This window comes from Chelonia mydas, chromosome 7 (assembly GCF_015237465.2).
Source record: "Chelonia mydas isolate rCheMyd1 chromosome 7, rCheMyd1.pri.v2, whole genome shotgun sequence".
Lineage (NCBI taxonomy): Eukaryota > Metazoa > Chordata > Testudines > Cheloniidae > Chelonia > Chelonia mydas.
This window is the reverse complement of record NC_057853.1, coordinates 48,634,469-48,652,641: the sequence shown is the minus strand read 5'-3', so window position 1 is coordinate 48,652,641 and position 18,173 is coordinate 48,634,469. Positions and strand designations below refer to the sequence as shown.

The following is an 18,173-nucleotide window of genomic DNA, read 5'->3' as shown; positions in this document are numbered from 1 at the left end:
AGGAACCATGCTGCAAGAGCAGATCCAATCCACTATTGTTCTAACCAAGTTTTGCCTTGAGTTTGTAAAGAGATTCAGTCATGTTATTGAACAGAACTTGAATAAACCATTTCTGTTATACACGAATACTAGCTGTAGTAAGACAGAACCAAGGATGGGGAACTCTTGGGATGCAGTCAGTGATGTTTGCATCATCCCTTCCTGCATCAATTGTGCATTGGGGGTGTGACGTTATTGACATAAACTGTGACTGTACAGATCATTGTTGCAACCACTGTTGCTCTGCCCTGGGCACAAACCCCTGCAGGTGGGGGCCCTGCTGTCCACCCTTCCCATCTGCCCCAACAGTGCCCTCTGCAGGCCTGAGCCCTGGCCATGGGGGCGAGAGGGGCCATGGGCCAGAGCCGGAGCAGCAGGCAGAGGCAGCTCAAGATAAAGCAGCCTGCCTAGACAGCATGGCCATGGGCTGCCCCTGCGCTGCTCAGATTTGGCCCAGCTGGGCAGATCTGCCACCCTAGGCACTGCATGGCATTCCCAGCGCTAGGGGCTGCTAGCTGTAGGGCTCAGCACTGGAGTGTTGGCTGGGGGCAGCCCCATCGTGCCAGTTCTGAGAGTGGCAACTGCAGGAGAGTCTGAGAAACAACGGACTGCGTGGCACTTGCCGCTTTGCCACAGGCTCCCACCCAGCATGGCCTGGCTCTGAGAGTGGGGCACCACCTATGCTGCAGTGGCTGCGAGTGGACCTGGCACTCAGGGTGGGGGGACAGTGCCCGCCCCCTTCCCTGTGGCCCCAGCTGAGGGCTCCAGAACGTGAATCATAGAATCATAGAATATCAGGGTTGGAAGGGACCTCAGGAGGTCATCTAGTCCAACCCCCTGCTCAAAGCAGGACCAATCCCCAATCAAATCATCCCAGCCAAGGCTTTGTCAAGCCTGACCTTAAAAACTTCCAAGGAAGGAGATTCTACCACCTCCCTAGGTAACGCATTCCAGTGTTTCACCACCCTCTTAGTGAAAAAGTTTTTCCTAATATCCAACCTAAACCTCCCCCACTGCAACTTGAGACCATTACTCCTTGTCCTGTCCTCTTCTACCACTGAGAATAGTCTAGAACCATCCTCTCTGGAACCACCTCTCAGGTAGTTGAAAGCAGCTATCAAATCCCCCCTCATTCTTCTCTTCCGCAGACTAAACAATCCCAGTTCCCTCAGCCTCTCCTCATAAGTCATGTGTTCCAGACCCCCTAATCATTTTTGTTGCCCTTCGCTGGACTCTCTCCAATTTATCCACGTCCTTCTTGTAGTGTGGGGCCCAAAACTGGACACAGTACTCCAGATGAGGCCTCACCAATGTCGAATAGAGGGGAACGATCACGTCCCTCGATCTGCTCGCTATGCCCCTACTTATACATCCCAAAATGCCATTGGCCTTCTTGGCAACAAGGGCACACTGCTGACTCATATCCAGCTTCTCGTCCACTGTAACCCCTAGGTCCTTTTCCGCAGAACTGCTGCCTAGCCATTCGGTCCCTAGTCTGTAGCTGTGCATTGGGTTCTTCCGTCCTAAGTGCAGGACCCTGCACTTAACCTTATTGAACCGCATCAGGTTTCTTTTGGCCCAATCCTCCGATTTGTCTAGGTCCCTCTGTATCCTATCCCTGCCCTCCAGCGTATCTACCACTCCTCCCAGTTTAGTATCATCCACAAATGTGCTGAGAGTGCAATCCACACCATCCTCCAGATCATTTATGAAGATATTAAACAAAACCGGCCCCAGGACCGACCCCTGGGGCACTCCACTTGACACCGGCTGCCAACTAGACATGGAGCCATTGATCACTACCCGTTGAGCCCGACAATCTAGCCAGCTTTCTACCCACCTTATAGTGCATTCATCCAGCCCATACTTCTTTAACTTGCTGACAAGAATACTGTGGGAGACCGTATCAAAAGCTTTGCTAAAGTCAAGAAACAATACATCCACTGCTTTCCCTTCATCCACAGAATCAGTAATCTCATCATAGAAGGCTATTAGATTAGTCAGGCATGACCTACCCTTGGTGAATCCATGCTGACTGTTCCTGATCACTTTCCTCTCCTCTAAGTGCTTCAGGATTGATTCCTTGAGGACCTGCTCCATGATTTTTCCGGGGACTGAGGTGAGGCTGACTGGCCTGTAGTTCCCAGGATCCTCCTTCTTCCCTTTTTTAAAGATTGGCACTACATTAGCCTTTTTCCAGTCATCTGGGACTTCCCCCGTTCGCCATGAGTTTTCAAAGATAATGGCCAATGGCTCTGCAATCACATCCGCCAATTCCTTTAGCACTCTCGGATGCAACTCGTCCGGCCCCATAGACTTGTGCACGTCCAGCTTTTCTAAATAGTCCCTAACCACTTCTTTCTCCACAGAGGGCTGGCCATCTACTCCCCATGTTGTGATGCCCAGCGCAGCAGCCTGGGAGCTGTCCTTGTTAGTGAAGACAGAGGCAAAAAAAGCATTGAGCACATTAGCTTTTTCCACATCCTCTGTCACTAGGTTGCCCCCCTCATTCAGTAAGGGGCCCACACTTTCCTTGGCTTTCTTCTTGTTGCCAACATACCTGAAGAAACCCTTCTTGTTACTCTTGACATCTCTTGCTAGCTGCAACTCCAGGTGCTATTTGGCCCTCCTGATTTCATTCCTACATGCCCGAGCAATATTTTTATACTCTTCCCTGGTCATATGTCCAACCTTCCACTTCTTGTAAGCTTCTTTTTTATGTTTAAGATCCGCTAGGATTTCACCGTTAAGCCAAGCTGGTCGCCTGCCATATTTACTATTCTTTCGACTCATTGGGATGGTTTGTCCCTGTAACCTCAACAGGGATTCCTTGAAATACAGCCAGCTCTCCTGGACTCCTTTCCCCTTCATGTTAGTCCCCCAGGGGATCCTACCCATCCGCTCCCTGAGGGAGTCGAAGTCTGCTTTCCTGAAGTCCAGGGTCCGTATCCTGCTGCTTACCTTTCTTACCGTGAAGATCCAGTCCCTGGCACAGGATTGGGTTGGGCCCCGGGAGAGGGGGAGGAGAATCCAATCTCTGGCACAGCACCGGGTAGGAGCCCAGGGTGGGTGTGTGCATGTGTGTGACTGGTAGAATCCTTGGGCCCTGTCCGGCCAGCCCATCTCCTGCACTGAACAGCTGGCTGCCCCTTCAATCCTTCAGTTACTGCAGGCCAGTTCTCTCTCCCTCACACCCCTAGCAGGCCAATGGAGGGGGGGGAGGGGGCCCTCTGGGACAGGGCAGGGGGCCAGCGCCCCCCGCACTGTGCCAGGGAGGAGGCTGGGTGCTGAGGAGCAACCCTGCTGGGACAGGGGCTGCAGGGCAGAGCATGTGGCCTCACTGTCCACACCCCTGTGCCTGTGGGAATAACAACACCCCACAGCCAGTGCGGTCTCACACTTCTGGAGATAGGGCCCCTCCCTCCTGCCCCACAGGCCAATGCAAACCCAGAGCAGGCTGGGGCTGCCCAAGGGGCTGGGTGCCAGCAGCAGGAGGGCGATGCGTCATTGCCACGACATCACGCTGCTGCCAGGTGTGCAGGTAGAGTCTGGGCTGGCCAGTTCCCTCTCTAGGGCCTGAGCCCTGCCCCCTGCGAAGCCAGCCCTAGCCCAGCGCTGTGGAAAGGTGGGTCCCGTGTAGTGGCTGGTGAGGAGTTGAGCAAGGGGTTGTCCCTGCCTGGCACTCCCTAGGGATGTTACCCCTGCCGGCTTGCCCCGGCTCCAGGAGGAGATCAGGGGCGAGGAACCTCGAGCTCTGGGACATAGTTCCCCTGCCGCAGCCCCTCTCTGGGCACCACAGGGATACCGCTGGCATTTGAGGGACATGCCCTAGAAAGGGGAGGGTGTACGTGGTCCAACAGTGTCCTGGCACCCAGCTTTGCCCAGCATTGTGTTGCCTCTGCCCCTGCCCTCACACTGCCAGCTCGGTGCCATTGCCACGATCTCAGGGAAAGCCCCAGGGCCAGGCCAGGCTGGACAAACTGGCCACGGACACTGAATTCCCCTCTGCTCCGGAGGGTGCCCACCAGGGCAGGGCTGGGGCAGGGGATGAGACAGCGGAAGGGACGTCCAGTCCTTGAGCCGGCAGGGCCATGAACCCAGCTAGGTGCAGACGGGCAGTTCGTGCCAGGATTGTGTGTGAGAGGTCATGCCCTGTGCCCCAGGGCCCTGCCCCACACACGCCTGGCTCCTAGTGGGGGCAGAGAGCTTTCCAGCACCAGGGCGTGCCCCGCTGGTGCCAGCCCCTATCGCCGCACCCCTAGCCACTGGGCCCTCCCCTCAGCCCAGACAGCACCAGTAGCCGTGTGGGGCACCAGGCCTAGAACCAGGACAAACAATTCCAATATCCCCAGACTCAGTCACAGGATGCTCCTAGGCCCTGGCTCCGTGTGGCCTGTGGGTGGCACTGGGAGGGAGGGTTGCCCGCACTTCTGCGCCCTGCTGAGGACGCAGCGTGACAGCCAGGCCTAGCTGCCCCAGCGCCGTGTGGGAGCCGAATTTCCATCCACCCCTTTGGACAAGCCCCCATGGAATCAGGACAAAGAGCCAAAATTCCAAAGCTTCCCCCAAATCAAAACTTTGTGATTCAAGCCCCAGAACTGGTTGGTTTTGACGTTTCCTTTGTATTAAAATAGTCCCTGTATCTCTTCGCTACACAATAAATATCAGGTAGAAAAACAACAGTGGTCAACATCCCCGTTCCAACACCCCAGCCGGGCAGTGCCAATGGGAGCCCAGCCGGGCGCTGGCACCTCTTCCCATCGCGTCGACACAGCCCCCTGACATGCTGCCCAGCCCAGGTCTCCCCAGCCAGCTCTGACTGTGTTCCTGGTGCCCCACAGGGCAGAGAGCGCCCCCTAACATGTGGCGGCTGCTTCACCCTCCTCCCCGCTGGAGGCCAGCTCGTCCTCGGAGTCAGGCACCGGCGGGCTGGATGGGCCGGGCTCCAGGTTGACGTAGGGGGCACTCAGGTTGATGTAGTGCTCGCCCTTCAGGGAGGCCATGATGCACTCCACCTCCCCGATCAGGGTGAAGAAGGTGGGGCGCTCCTCGGGGCTTGGAGCCCAGCAGCTCAGCATCACCGCATACCTGCCCCGACAAGAGAGCCCGTTAGAGTCGGGACAGGCCCAGGGGCAGGGAGCTCAGCCGGACACCAGCACTGGACCACCTCCCGCTCCCCCACCTGATCCCCATGTGCCAAACCCTCCCAAATTCCCCCATGCTGGGCCCCCTGCACCCCACATACCAGGGAAGGGGAGCTCAAAGGGGATGTCCTGCATGAGGGGATGAGGAGGCTCTGGGGGGCGCCAGGCCGGGCACTGCTCACTGGGGGGGCTGGCAGGCAGAAGTTTGGGAGCTGGGATATGTGGGGTTGATGTGGGGGATGCAGGAGGGAGCGGGGTTGTGGGGGGAGAAGGTCCCCAAGGGGCCCTGGGCCACCCCCCGTGAGGAGGAGGAGGGCACGACACTCACAGCGAGTCCGGGCAGTACTCGGGCTGCGGCAGGCGCCGGCCGCTCAGCAGGTAGGACGTTATGTCGTAGGGATCCACCTCAGGGTACGGTGGGGCCCCACGTGTCAGCAGCTCCCACAGGAGGACCCCGAAGGACCACTGTGCCAGAGAGAACGGGGGTCATTCTAGCAGCACCGTGCATGCGGCAGGGCCGGAAATGCTTGGCGTCCTCTAGGCCAGTGGCACACAACCACCCCACACGGTCCCCCAGAGTCTCCCACCGCACATGTGAGCACTGCCTGAGGGGACCCAGCCCAGGGGCCTGGCGTGGGCAGTGCCCGCAGTAGCAGGTGTGGGAGAATCTGCCCTATCAGGTGTCTGGTCTCCACCAGCAAGGGGACAGCTTCATCCCCGCTCCTCTCCCAGCTCTTTAACTCTGGCTACCCAACCTGCCGGAGAGCCATGTTTTGAGGCCCCACGTAGGCCCAGCATGGGCCAGCGAGGACACGGACCTGCCTGGGTCAGCAACATCAGGAGTGGTGTCTGTTGGCACCGGGCTCTGACCCTCAGGCTGCGCTCTCCCCTGCCGGGCTCTGACGCCCGGGCCACGCTCTCCCTGGGCCACACACTGACCCCCGGGCCACACTCTCCCCTGCCGGGCTCTGACCCCTAGGAACGGGCTCTGCCTGGGCTGGGCTCTCCCCTCCCTCACACAGTGGTAGGAGACACCGAGACCCCTGTAGTGCAGCCAAGGAAGCTCAGCTGGAGGCCAAGTGCTCAGCGAGTGCTGCTTTGTGCCAGTCACGCTGGCTGGCAGGGTTCTGCTCACCTGGCACAGCACAGCCAGGGGGCAGGCTGCTGGGAAAGGGAAAGCCACACGTAACGGGTCTAAACTTCCAAAGCCCCATGTGCCAAGGTGGGCATGTAACACCATGTGCGGGCCAGCCACTAACCCTGGTTCCGTCAGCCATGCGCCCGGGGTGCCTGGTGGGGGGTAGGTGGGAGGCAGGGTCCAGCCGGAGGCGGATTACCTAGGGAGGTGGTGGAATCTCCTTCCTTAGAGGTTTTTAAGGTCTGGCTTGACAAAGCCCTGGCTGGGATGATTTAGTTGGGGATTGGTCCTGCTTTGAGCAGGGGGGGTTGGACTAGATGACCTCCTGAGGTCCCTTCCAACCCTGATATTCTATGAAGAGGAGAGCAGAGCTCTTTCCTGGAGTTGGAGCAGCTGGGAGCCAGTTAGGGCCATTCTGCGATCACTTGCCATAGCCACCCTGCTCCTGGGCGCCCCCCAGTGGGCGTGGCATGGGCACAGGCAATGCACTAGCCCCCCACACAGCCAACCCCTTCCCCGCACTCACCACATCCGACTTGGTGGTGAATTTCTGGATCTGCAGGCTCTCGAGCGCCATCCACTTGACGGGCAGCTTGGCCTGACGGTGCTGCCGGATACTGTAATACTCCTTATCAAAGACATCCCGGGCCAGGCCGAAATCCGCCACCTTCACCGTGAACGTCTGGTCCAGCCTGCAAGGCACGAACAAGGAATGCCAGCTGAGCTGGTGGCACAGCTCCAGGAGCCTGGCGTTCAGAGCCACTTATCTCCAGCCCCCAGATATCTGGGCCCAAATCCATGGGGTGGGCACTCAGGGGCCACTGGCACACAGATTGGCAGGTCTCAGAGCAGCCCCCAGGGCAACGCGTCCACCCTCCCAGCTGGCAAAGTGACTGCTCCTGGGCCACAAACCCCATTCTCCTAATAGCAGAGTTCCCTCTGAGGCAGTTTGATTGACACTCGCCCTGCTGCTGCCCAAGCTCAGCCAGCACCGAGCGGGCATGCCAGGTCCCTGTACCCACCAGTCCCGGGCTCAGCTGGCACAGAGGGAGCAGTGCCAGGCTCTGGTACCCACCAGCCCTGGGCTCAGCTGGCACCAAGGGGGCAGTGCCAGGCCCCTGTACCCACCGGCCCAAGGCTCAGCCAGCACAGAGGGGGCAGTGCCTTGAGCTCCCGAGGCCAGTGTGCCTGGGCAGAGCATCCTGTTGGGAAGCATCTTGCGGTGAAGAGGATGCTGAGGAGTGCGCTTGGGAGTGCTCCAGGCTAGCAAGGCAGCCCCAGCACCTCCCAGCCGGGCACGCAGGCCCCGGACACCCGCCCGCCACACTCACATGCAATTCCTGGCGGCCAGGTCCCTGTGCACAAACTTCATGTGGGCCAGATAGTCCATGCCCTGCGCCACCTGCAGCCCGAAACCGATCAGGTCCTTCACCGTCGGGTTCTGGGGAGACAAGAGCAGGGAGACGTACAGCCCATCCCTCGTGCCTGGGCACAGCTCAGCCCTTACCCAGCACTGCCATGGCTGGAGCCCTGCGACCACCAGCTCCCCCAGTCCCCCTGCATCTGGAGCCGGGAGACCAGGGCAGAGCGCTGGGCAGGGCAGCACCCACGGCCAGCTGTCGGGAGACACCGCTAGAACGCTGCTCAGAGCGTCTCCACGGCAACCCCTACAGGACACAGGAGCATGGCCTTCTGCTGAGCCTGCCCCTGGCCATGGCTGGGGGCTGCTCGGGCAGAGATGAGTAGGGGGCGCAGGAAGGGAATAGCTGGGGGCTGCAGGGCAGTGTGGAGGGGCAGTGGCAGAGCCCGGGGCGGGGCAGTGGCAGAGCTGTGGGGGAGGGAAATAGCCGAGGGTGAGGAGACTGGAGTATGGTGTGGATAGGCAGCAGTAGAGCTGCAGGGGAATAGCTGGGGGGCTGGAGGGCAGCATAGAGGGGCAGTGGCAGAACAGGGGGGCTGGAGGGCAGCACAAAGGAGCAGTGGCAGAGCTAGGGGAGGAGAATGCAGGGCACCCTCTGCTAGCCAGGTGAGCCCCTTGCCTTCCCCGTGTGAAGTGGCCCTGCCGGCCAGAGAACCTGGGGAGAACAGCGTGAGGACACGGGCGAGGCTCAACCCTGGTGCCCTCAGGACTCACTGCCCCGGCTCCCGGCCTCCTCGGGGCCGGGGAGACTAGTGGCTGGCTGGCAGGAGGGGCAGCTGGGCTCTCCTGGGTGTCCATTAGCCCCCATCTCACCTTCCTGCCCATTCGACAGGCAGCACAACCCCCCGCCCCAGACCCAGGCACCCCCTATCCCACTGGGGCCCTAGGATCTGGAACGCCCCCTGCCCCTGCAGCAGCTTCAGCCCAGCTGACATGTCTGGCAGCTCCTGGAAACCCAATGGCCATGGTGCTGCCTGGCCCCATCTGCTGGCCCCTGCCCGCTGCGGCCAGGGTAGGGCGCCTGGGCCAGTGCGGAGAGCACAGGCTGGCTAGGCAGGGAGCTGCATGGGGTCTGGCTCTGGGAGCGGGGGTTACCCCTTCTCCTCTAGGCTGCAGGCAGGGAGCCCCAAGCCAGCATGACCCTGCCTTTGCCCAGCCCCTGAGCAGGGAGGGCGGCTGGCCTGCACTTACCCGTTTGTTGGAGCGGATGAAGTGCCGGAGGTCTCCGTGCTTCATGTAGGGCAGCACGACCAGGGGCAATCCCTGGCACGGCAGGCAGACACCCACCAGCGACAGGATGTGGGGGTGATGGAAGCTCTTCATGAGAATCCCCTCCTTCAGGAATTCCTCCACCTCCTCCACATCGGTGATCCCTGGGACGGAGCACAGCCATGGGGCTGGGGCGCTAACCAGCCCAGGAGCCACAATGCTGGGATGGGCCCCAGGGGATGGGGCAACCTGGGCTGTCAGAGCCCAGTGAGGAGCAGCAGAGGTGGAGAGCAGTGGATACATCACAGAGGTGTTACGCCCAGTGATGAGCTGCCAAAATCTTAACAACCGGTTCCCTCCTCACCCCACAAGGGGGTCATGGCCCGCGCCTGCCGCCCAGGACCCCTGCCCCATCCAACCCTCCGCGTTCCTTGACAGCCCCCCCTTGGGACCGCTGTCCCATCCACCCCCTCCTCTGTCCCCTGACTGTCCCCGGAACGAGGCAGGAGGGTCTCGTGGGCCACCGTAGTGGGCGCTCCCCGCCCCGCCCCTAAGAGCCAGAGGGACCTGCCTGGGGGCGAGGTGGGGAGTCCCGGTGGTGCTTACCTGGGGCGGCTCCCAGGAAGCATCCGGCAGGTCCCTCTGGCTCCTAGGGACGGGGTAGCAAAACTGGGGGTGGGGGAGACGCTCCCCCCAATGATCACATCAAAAGTGGTGCCTTAGGCGCCGACTCCCTGGGTGCTCCAGGGCTGGAGCACCCACGGGGAAAATTTGGTGGGTGCAGAGCACCCACTGGCAGCTCCCCGCCCCGCGCCCGGCCCCAGCTCACCTCCGCTCCGCCTCCGCCCCTGAATATGCCGCCCTGCTCTGCTTCTCCGCTCACCCCCCCCCGGCTTCCCACGAATCAGCTGTTCATGCGGGAAGCCTGGGAGGGCTGAGAAGCAGGCAGCGGCTTCACACTCAGACCCAGGGAGGCGGAGGCGAGCTGGGGCGGGGAGCGGTTCCCCTGCCCCACCCCAGGTTACCTGCTGCTGCACGGGCGGCCCTCCTTGCGCCCCCCCTCACCCCCATCCCAGCTCACCTCTGTCTCCCTGGGCCTGAGGGCGAAGCTGCCGCCTGCTTCTCGGCCCTCCCAGGCTTCCCGCGCAAACAGCTGATTGGTGGGAAGTGGGGGGGGGGGGGGGGGCGGAGAAGCAGAGCGGGGCGGAGCGTAACTCAGGGGCGGAAGCGGAGCGGAGGTGAGCTGGGGCCAGGCGCGGGGCGGGGCAGGGAGCTGCCAGTAGCACCCTCAAAATTTTCCCTGTGGGTGCTCCAGGACTCGGCGCTTAAGGCGCCACTTTTGGCTGGTTGTTAAATTTAGAAGCCCTTTTAGAACTGGTTGTCCCTCGGGGGACAACCGGTTCTAAAAGGGCTTCTAAATTTAACAACTGGTTCCAGCGAAGCGGTGCGAACTGGCTCCAGCTCACCACTGGTTATGCCCACTCCATGAGACACCACATCCAGCCACCAGCCAGGCACAGCAGGGGCTGGGCACACACGCTTCCTGGCCCCTGGCATTGGCAGCTGCACAGGAGGAAGGCCTGAAGACACCCAAGAGTCAGGCATAGCCCAGATAGGTGGGGTGCCCGTTCCATTCACCTCCTGCTCCTTGGCCAACAGCCTGGCACGAGTGAAGGGCCAGCGCAGGAAGCAGGCAGGGCTCAGAGGCACCCTAAAGGGGATGGGGATTAGGGACCGCCTAGAGCATGGCAGAAGCAACCCCTGCAGGAGAGCAGGCCAGGAGCCAGAGGGAAGGGCACTCACGGTTCAGGGATTTGACAGCACAGTGGATCTCCCTCTCTGCCAGATCTCTGTACATGCCATGGTACACGCTCCCGAAATGCCCTGGCCGGGAAAACATAGGCACCCTGAACAGAGCCGCCATGCAGCAAGGAATGCCCCGAGCTTCCCTTTGCTCCAGACCCCAGCCGACATGCCGCAGGCAGGGCAAACACCTAGAGTCCAAGGAGATGGGCTGGAAGATGGCAGAGGGGCTGCAGGACAGTCAATGCTGCAGGGCCCGGATGGGCACCAGATACAGCAGGGGGGCTGGGACCGCGTTACTGCTGAGAGGCACCCATAGATACTGGATACAGTCAAGGGGACATGGCCATGTTGGTGCTGCAAGGCCCAGACCGACACCAGATACAGCCAAGGGGACGGAGCCATATTGGTGCCACAGTGCCCAGATGGGTACCAAATACAGCCAATGGGATGGGACCATGTTGGCGCCACAGGGCCCGGACGGACAACAGGTACGGCTAAGGGGATGGGGTCATGTTGGTGTTGCAGGGCCTAGATGGACACTAGATATGGCCAAGTGGACGGGGCCATTTTGGCACTGCAGGGCCCAGACAGGCACCAGATACAGCCCTGACCTATTGTGGGGCCTCCAGGCCGGCCCAACAGGCTCCCCTGCAAGGCTGTTCTGCGCTGGGCCGGGAACCTCATCAGGTTCAGAGAGGCGACCTAGCTGGGCAACAGGCATGCACCTGGCACTAAGGGGAACGGGCTGAGCTTGGTGCTGCCAAACTGCAGTGCTGCTCAGCCCAAACCCTGGGCAGGGACTGGCCCCTCCGACCAGGGGAGCAGCAGGGGCCAGGCAGCGAGGCTGCGGCGGACTCCCCACCCGTGCCCAACCCCGCATGCCATGCCATGGATGAATGCCATCTGTGCTGGATCAGCATCACATGGGGGCTCTCGTTAGTACTGAGCTTCTCTGGGGTGGGACCTCGACACAGAGGGAATGCCAGGCAGGCCCAGTCCAACCCAGCTATGGCTCAGTGCTCACTGTGCCAGGCTGTATGTGCCACGCAGGCCCAGCCAGAGCCATCTATGGCTCAGTGCTCACTGTGCCACGCTGGTGGTGCCATGCAGGCCCAACCCGACCCAGCTAAGGCTCAGCACTCACTGTGCTGGTCTGCATGTTCCATGCAGGCCCAGCCCAGCACTCACTGTGCCAGGCTGCATGTGCTACATGGGCCCAGCCCAACCCAGCTACGGCTCAGCACTCCTTGTGCCAGTCAGTGCATGCCACACAGGTCCAGCCTGACTCAGCTATGGTTTGGCACTCACTGTGCCAGGCTGCGGGTGCCACGCAGGCCCGACACAGCCGCAATTCATAGATACTAAGGTTGGAAGGGACCATTATGATCATCTAGTCTGACCTCCTGCACAACGCAGGCCACTGAATCTCACCCACCCACTCCTGAAAAACCTCACCTATGTCTGAGGTATTGAAGTCCTCAAATCGTGGTTTAAAGACTTCAAGGAGCAGAGAATCCTCCAGCAAGTGACCTGTGTCCCATGCTACAGAGGAAGGCGAAAAACCTCCAGGGCTTCTTCCAATCTGCCCTGGAGAAAAATTCCTTCCCGACCCCAAATATGGTGATCAGCTAAACCCTGAGCACAGGGGCAAGATTCACCAGCCAGATACTACAGAAAATTCTTTCCTGGGTAACTCAGATCCCACCCCATCTAACATCCCATCACAGGCCATTAGGCCTATTTACCATGAATAATTAAAGATCAATTAGTTATCAAAATCATGTTATCCCATCATACCATCTCCTCCATAAACTTATCGAGTTTAATCTTGAAGCCAGATAGATCTTTTGCTCCCACTGCTTCCCTTCGAAGTCTATTCCAAAACTTCACTCCTCTGATGGTTAGAAACCTTCGTCTAATTTCAAATCTAAACTTCCTGGTGGCCAGTTTATATCCATTTGTTCTTGTGTCCACATTGGTACTGAGCTTAAATAATTCCTCTCCCTCTCGGGTATTTATCCCTCTGATATATTTATAGAGAGCAATCATATCTCCCCTCAACCTTCTTTTAGTTAGGCTAAACAAGCCAAGCTCCTTGAGTCTCCTTTCATAAGGCAAAAAGAAAAGGAGTACTTGCGGCACCTTAGAGACTAACCAATTTATTTGAGCATAAGCTTTCGTGAGCTACAGCTCATTTCATCGGATGCATACTGTGGAAAGTGTAGAAGATCTTTTATACATACAAAGCATGAAAAAATACCTCCCCCAACCCCACTCTCCTGCTGGCAATAGCTTATCTAAAGTGATCACTCTCCTTACAATGTGTATGATAATCAAGTTGGGCCATTACCAGCACAAATCCAGGTTTTCTCACCCCCGCCCCCCAAACCCACTCTCCTGCTGGTAATAGCTTATCTAAAGTGACCACTCTCCTTACAATGTGTATGATAATCAAGGTGGGCCATTTCCAGCACAAATCCAGGGTTTAACAAGAACATCGGGGGGGGGGGGGGGGGGGGGGGATATCTACTACCCAAGATCCATAAACCTGGAAATCCTGGGCACCCCATCATCTCAGGCATTGGCACCCTGACAGCAGGATTGTCTGGCTATGTAGACTCCCTCCTCAGGCCCTACCCTACCAGCACTCCCAGCTACCTTCGAGACACCACTGACTTCCTGAGGAAACTACAATCCAGCGGTGATCTTCCTGATAACACCATCCTGGCCACTATGGATGTAGAAGCCCTCTACACCAACATTCCACACAAAGATGGACTACAAGCCGTCAAGAACACTATCCCCGATAATGTCACGGCTAACCTGGTGGCTGAACTTTGTGACTTTGTCCTTACCCATAACTATTTTACATTTGGGGACAATGTATACCTTCAGATCAGCGGCACTGCTATGGGTACCCGCATGGCCCCACAGTATGCCAACATTTTTATGGCTGACTTAGAACAACGCTTCCTCAGCTCTCGTTCCCTAACGCCCCTACTCTACTTGCGCTATATTGATGACATCTTCATCATCTGGACCCATGGAAAAGAAGCCCTTGAGGAATTCCACCATGATTTCAACAATTTCCATCCCACCATCAACCTCAGCCTGGTCCAGTCCACACAAGAGATCCACTTCCTGGACACTACAGTGCTAATAAACAATGGTCACATAAACACCACCCTATACCGGAAACCTACTGACCGCTATTCCTACCTACATGCCTCCAGCTTTCACCCTGACCACACCACACGATCCATCGTCTACAGCCAAGCTCTGCGATACAACCGCATTTGCTCCAACCCCTCAGACAGAGACAAACACCTACAAGATCTCTGTCAAGCATTCTTACAACTACAATACCCACCTGCGGAAGTGAAGAAACAGATTGATAGAGCCAGAAGAGTTCCCAGAAGTCACCTACTACAGGACAGGCCTAACAAAGAAAATAACAGAACGCCACTAGCCGTCACCTTCAGCCCCCAACTAAAACCCCTCCAACGCATTATTAAGGATCTACAACCTATCCTGAAGGATGACCCAACACTCTCACAAATCCTGGGAGACAGGCCAGTCCTTGCCTACAGACAGCCCCCCAACCGGAAGCAAACACTCACCAGCAACCACATACCACACAACAGAACGACGAACCCAGGAACCTATCCTTGCAACAAAGCCTGTTGCCAACTGTGCCCACATATCTATTCAGGGGACACCATCACAGGGCCTAATAACATCAGCCACACTATCAGAGGCTCGTTCACCTGCACATCCACCAATGTGATATATGCCATCATGTGCCAGCAATGCCCCTCTGCCATGTACATTGGTCAAACTGGACAGTCTCTACGTAAAAGAATAAATGGACACAAATCAGATGTCAAGAATTATAACATTCATAAACCAGTCGGAGAACACTTCAATCTCTCTGGTCACGCGATTACAGACATGAAAGTTGCAATTCTTCAACAAAAAAACTTCAAATCCAGACTCCAGCGAGAAACTGTTGAATTGGAATTCATTTGCAAATTGGATACAATTAACTTAGGCTTGAATAGAGACTGGGAGTGGCTAAGTCATTATGCAAGGTAACCTATTTCCCCTTGTTTTTTCCTAACCCCGTCCCCCCCACTTCAGACGTTCTTGTTAAACCCTGGATTTGTGCTGGAAATGGCCCACCTTGATTATCATACACATTGTAAGGAGAGTGGTCACTTTAGATAAGCTATTACCAGCAGGAGAGTGGGTTTGTGGGGGGCGGGGGGTGGGTGAGAAAACCTGGATTTGTGCTGGAAATGGTCCAACTTGATTATCATACACATTGTAAGGAGAGTGATCACTTTAGATAAGCTATTGCCAGCAGGAGAGTGGGGTGGGGGGAGGTATTTTTTCATGCTTTGTGTGTATAAAAGATCTTCTACACTTTCCACAGTATGCATCCGATGAAGTGAGCTGTAGCTCACGAAAGCTTATGCTCAAATAATTTGGTTAGTCTCTAAGGTGCAACAAGTACTCCTTTTCTTTTTGCGAATATAGACTAACACGGCTGTTACTCTGAAACCTTTCATAAGACAAGTTTTCCATTCCTCAGATCATCCTAGAAGCCCTTCTCTGTACCTGTTCCAGTTTGAATTCATCCTTTTTAAACAAGGGAGACCAAAACTGCACACAGTATTCCAGATGAGGTCTCACCAGTGCCTTGTATAAATGGTACTAAAACCTCCTTATCCCTACTGGAAATACCTCTCCTGATGCATCCCAAGACCGCATTAGCTTTTTTCACGGCCCTATCACATTGGCGGCTCATAGTCATCCTATGATCAACCAATACTCCAAGGTCCTTCTCCTCCTCCGTTACTTCTAATTGATGCGTCCCCAGCTTATAACTAAAATTCTTGTTATTAATCCCTAAATGCATGACCTTACACTTCTCACTATTAAATTTCATCCTATTACTATTACTCCAGTTTACAAGGTCATCCAGATCCTCCTGTATGATATCCTGGTCCTTCTCTAAATTGGCAATACCTCCCAGCTTTGTATCATCCGCAAACTTTATTAGCACACTCCCACTTTTTGTGCCGAAGTCAGTAATAAAAAGATTAAATAAGATTGGTCCCAAAACCAATCCTTGAGGAACTCCACTAGTAACCTCCCTCCAGCCTGACAGTTCACCTTTCAGTAGGACCCGTTGTAGTCTCCCCTTTAACCAATTCCTTATCCACCTTTCAATGTTCATATTGATCCCCATCTTTTCCAATTTAACTAATAATTCCCCAGGTGGCACGGTATCAAACGCCTTACTGAAATCTAGGTAAATTAGATCCACTGCGTTTCCTTTGTCTAAAAAAATCTGTTACTTTCTCAAAGAAGGAGATCAGGTTGGTTTGGCATGATCTACCTTTTGTAAAACCATGTTGTATTTTGTCCCATTTACCATTTACTTCAATGTCCTTAACTACTTTCTCCTTCAAAATTTTTTCCAAGACCTTGCATACTACAGAGCTCACTGTACCACGCTTCGGGTGCCAGGTGGGCCCAGCCCAACACTCACCTTTGCCAATGATCCGGTCCCGGTGTGTTAGCAGCCGCTCCTCTGGGATCAGGACATCCTTCACCTCCTCCAGCAGCTCGGGACGGAGGTTTTCGATGCAGCAGGATGGTATCCTCACGAGCGGCATGGCAGAGCCGTCACTACCGCCCATGTAGGAGGCATCTCGGAAGCGCCTGCTGGCAAAGCCACCTCTGGGAGTGGCGGCTGGGGGAAGCACCGCTAGGGACCGGACAGAGAGAGGAAAGTCACAGTGAGACCCTGGCAAAACCCTTCTTCTCTGCCAGATCAGCCTGTGTGCCCTGCCACCTGCTCCCCACTGGGGGAGAGGGATGAACTGCCCCTCGGAACATCCCCAGGGTCTTCCAATCAATGCCCACCAGCCCCGCGAGGGCCCCCAGGCATTGCAGAGCTGGGAGCTTATGGGCGGGGGTCCCACGGCCGGCAAGGGCCAGCGGGCAGGAGCTGCACATAGCCATGGCCAAGACCCGCCCACTGGGGAGGAACAGAAGGGAGCAGACTGATGTGCTGGGGCAGCTCTAACACGGACAGGGCTGCCCTAAGCTGGGCCGGCCTTTCCCGGCCAGGGTTGAGGGGGTCTGCTGCAAGGACGGTGACTCAACCCTGGCCCCACAGGCTGCAGGCACAGTGAGCAGTGCCCCCCGGCATGCCAGTTCCTTACCCTGCACATCCCGGTAGTCCATGGAGGAGGGTAGCAGGGCAAATCTGGGGGTATTCCCATCGGGATTCACCAGCATCTCCAAATTCTCGGTCCCTGCAGGCATGGAAAAGAAAGCCGTTCAGAGCCTCAAGAGCCAATGCTGACCTCATGGCCTGGCCCACGTCTGCTGGGCACCAGCATCACTCAGACCCCTGCCACACTGAGAGGACGGGAGGCCCAGGCCCACTCGGCACCAGCACCCTAAGGACTGGCACAGAATCAGTAACAATGTGGGGCGGGGGGCAGTTTCTTGGTTCCTAGATAGCAGGGTGATGGGCACATTGCCCATAATGCCAGAAGACACCTCCTCCATGGTCGTGGGGCACAGACCCATTCACCCAGGAAAGGCATATGCCACCCAGCTGGGGGCCCAGAACAGGAGTGGACGTTGCCAGAGCAGAGGGCATGTGACACAAAGGTCAGTGCCTGTGGGAATGGGGCCATGGCAGGCTCAGGACTGCGATGCCCTGTGTGAGGGAGGGGAATTACCCATCTTCCTCCTGCGTCTGCATTTCAGCACCAGGAATGCCAGGAGGCAGCCAAACATGAAGGTGGTGATGGTGCCCAAGAGGATGCCAGTCAGGGGGTCCGGGGAGATGGTGGCCACCACCCAGCCCAGGTCCTGACAGGCACCATTCACACAGATCTGGGGAAGAAGAGGGCAGGCAGTCAGTGTCCCGGCAGCCAGCAGGCAGAGAATGGATCCCTGAGCCACCTGCAGGATTGGGGGGACTTGCCCGTACCCCCCTGCGCTGACCACCACCTCAGCTCTTATCTAGTACTTTCACCCAGCAATCTCAGTGTGCTCTGCCAAGGTCAGTGCCGTTAGCCCTGTTTTGCAGATGGGGAAAACGAGGCACAGGGCATGGCCAAGACTTGCCCAGGTCTCCTGAGTCCCAGCCCAGTACTCTATGCACCATGCCACTCTGCCTCCCTGAAGCACTGGCGCTCCTGCCCAGGTTCTCCAGAGGGCTGGGGCTGGCATGAAGGGAGCTCCTCTCCACACAGGTCTCCTGGGTACCAAGGGATGCAGCGCCCAGGGCTGGTGGGACAACAGAGGGCCCAGGAGCAGGCAGCTCATGTGCCACATGACCAGCCCCAACCCACGCTCCCCTGGCAGGGCAGGCACCGTCGCCTGATGG

At 57.2% G+C, this 18,173-nt stretch overlaps 1 protein-coding gene across 6 annotated transcripts in view; it reads right to left on the bottom strand.

Moving 5' to 3' along the window:
- Positions 1-4,641: 4,641 nt before the first annotated feature.
- MST1R (macrophage stimulating 1 receptor) overlaps positions 4,642-18,173 on the bottom strand; it is a 74,837-nt gene continuing 61,305 nt past the window's right edge. For all 6 annotated transcript variants that reach the window (XM_007052683.4, XM_043551380.1, XM_037904486.2 and 3 more), the window contains 9 exons: positions 17,521-17,677; positions 16,993-17,085; positions 16,314-16,532; positions 10,754-10,834; positions 8,933-9,114; positions 7,653-7,762; positions 6,848-7,013; positions 5,512-5,648; positions 4,642-5,127 (listed from right to left, as the gene is read on the bottom strand). In XM_007052683.4, coding sequence (XP_007052745.2) covers positions 4,896-5,127; positions 5,512-5,648; positions 6,848-7,013; positions 7,653-7,762; positions 8,933-9,114; positions 10,754-10,834; positions 16,314-16,532; positions 16,993-17,085; positions 17,521-17,677 — 1,377 coding nt within the window. In that variant the 3' untranslated portion in view covers positions 4,642-4,895. The remainder of the gene's footprint in view (positions 5,128-5,511; positions 5,649-6,847; positions 7,014-7,652; positions 7,763-8,932; positions 9,115-10,753; positions 10,835-16,313; positions 16,533-16,992; positions 17,086-17,520; positions 17,678-18,173) is intronic.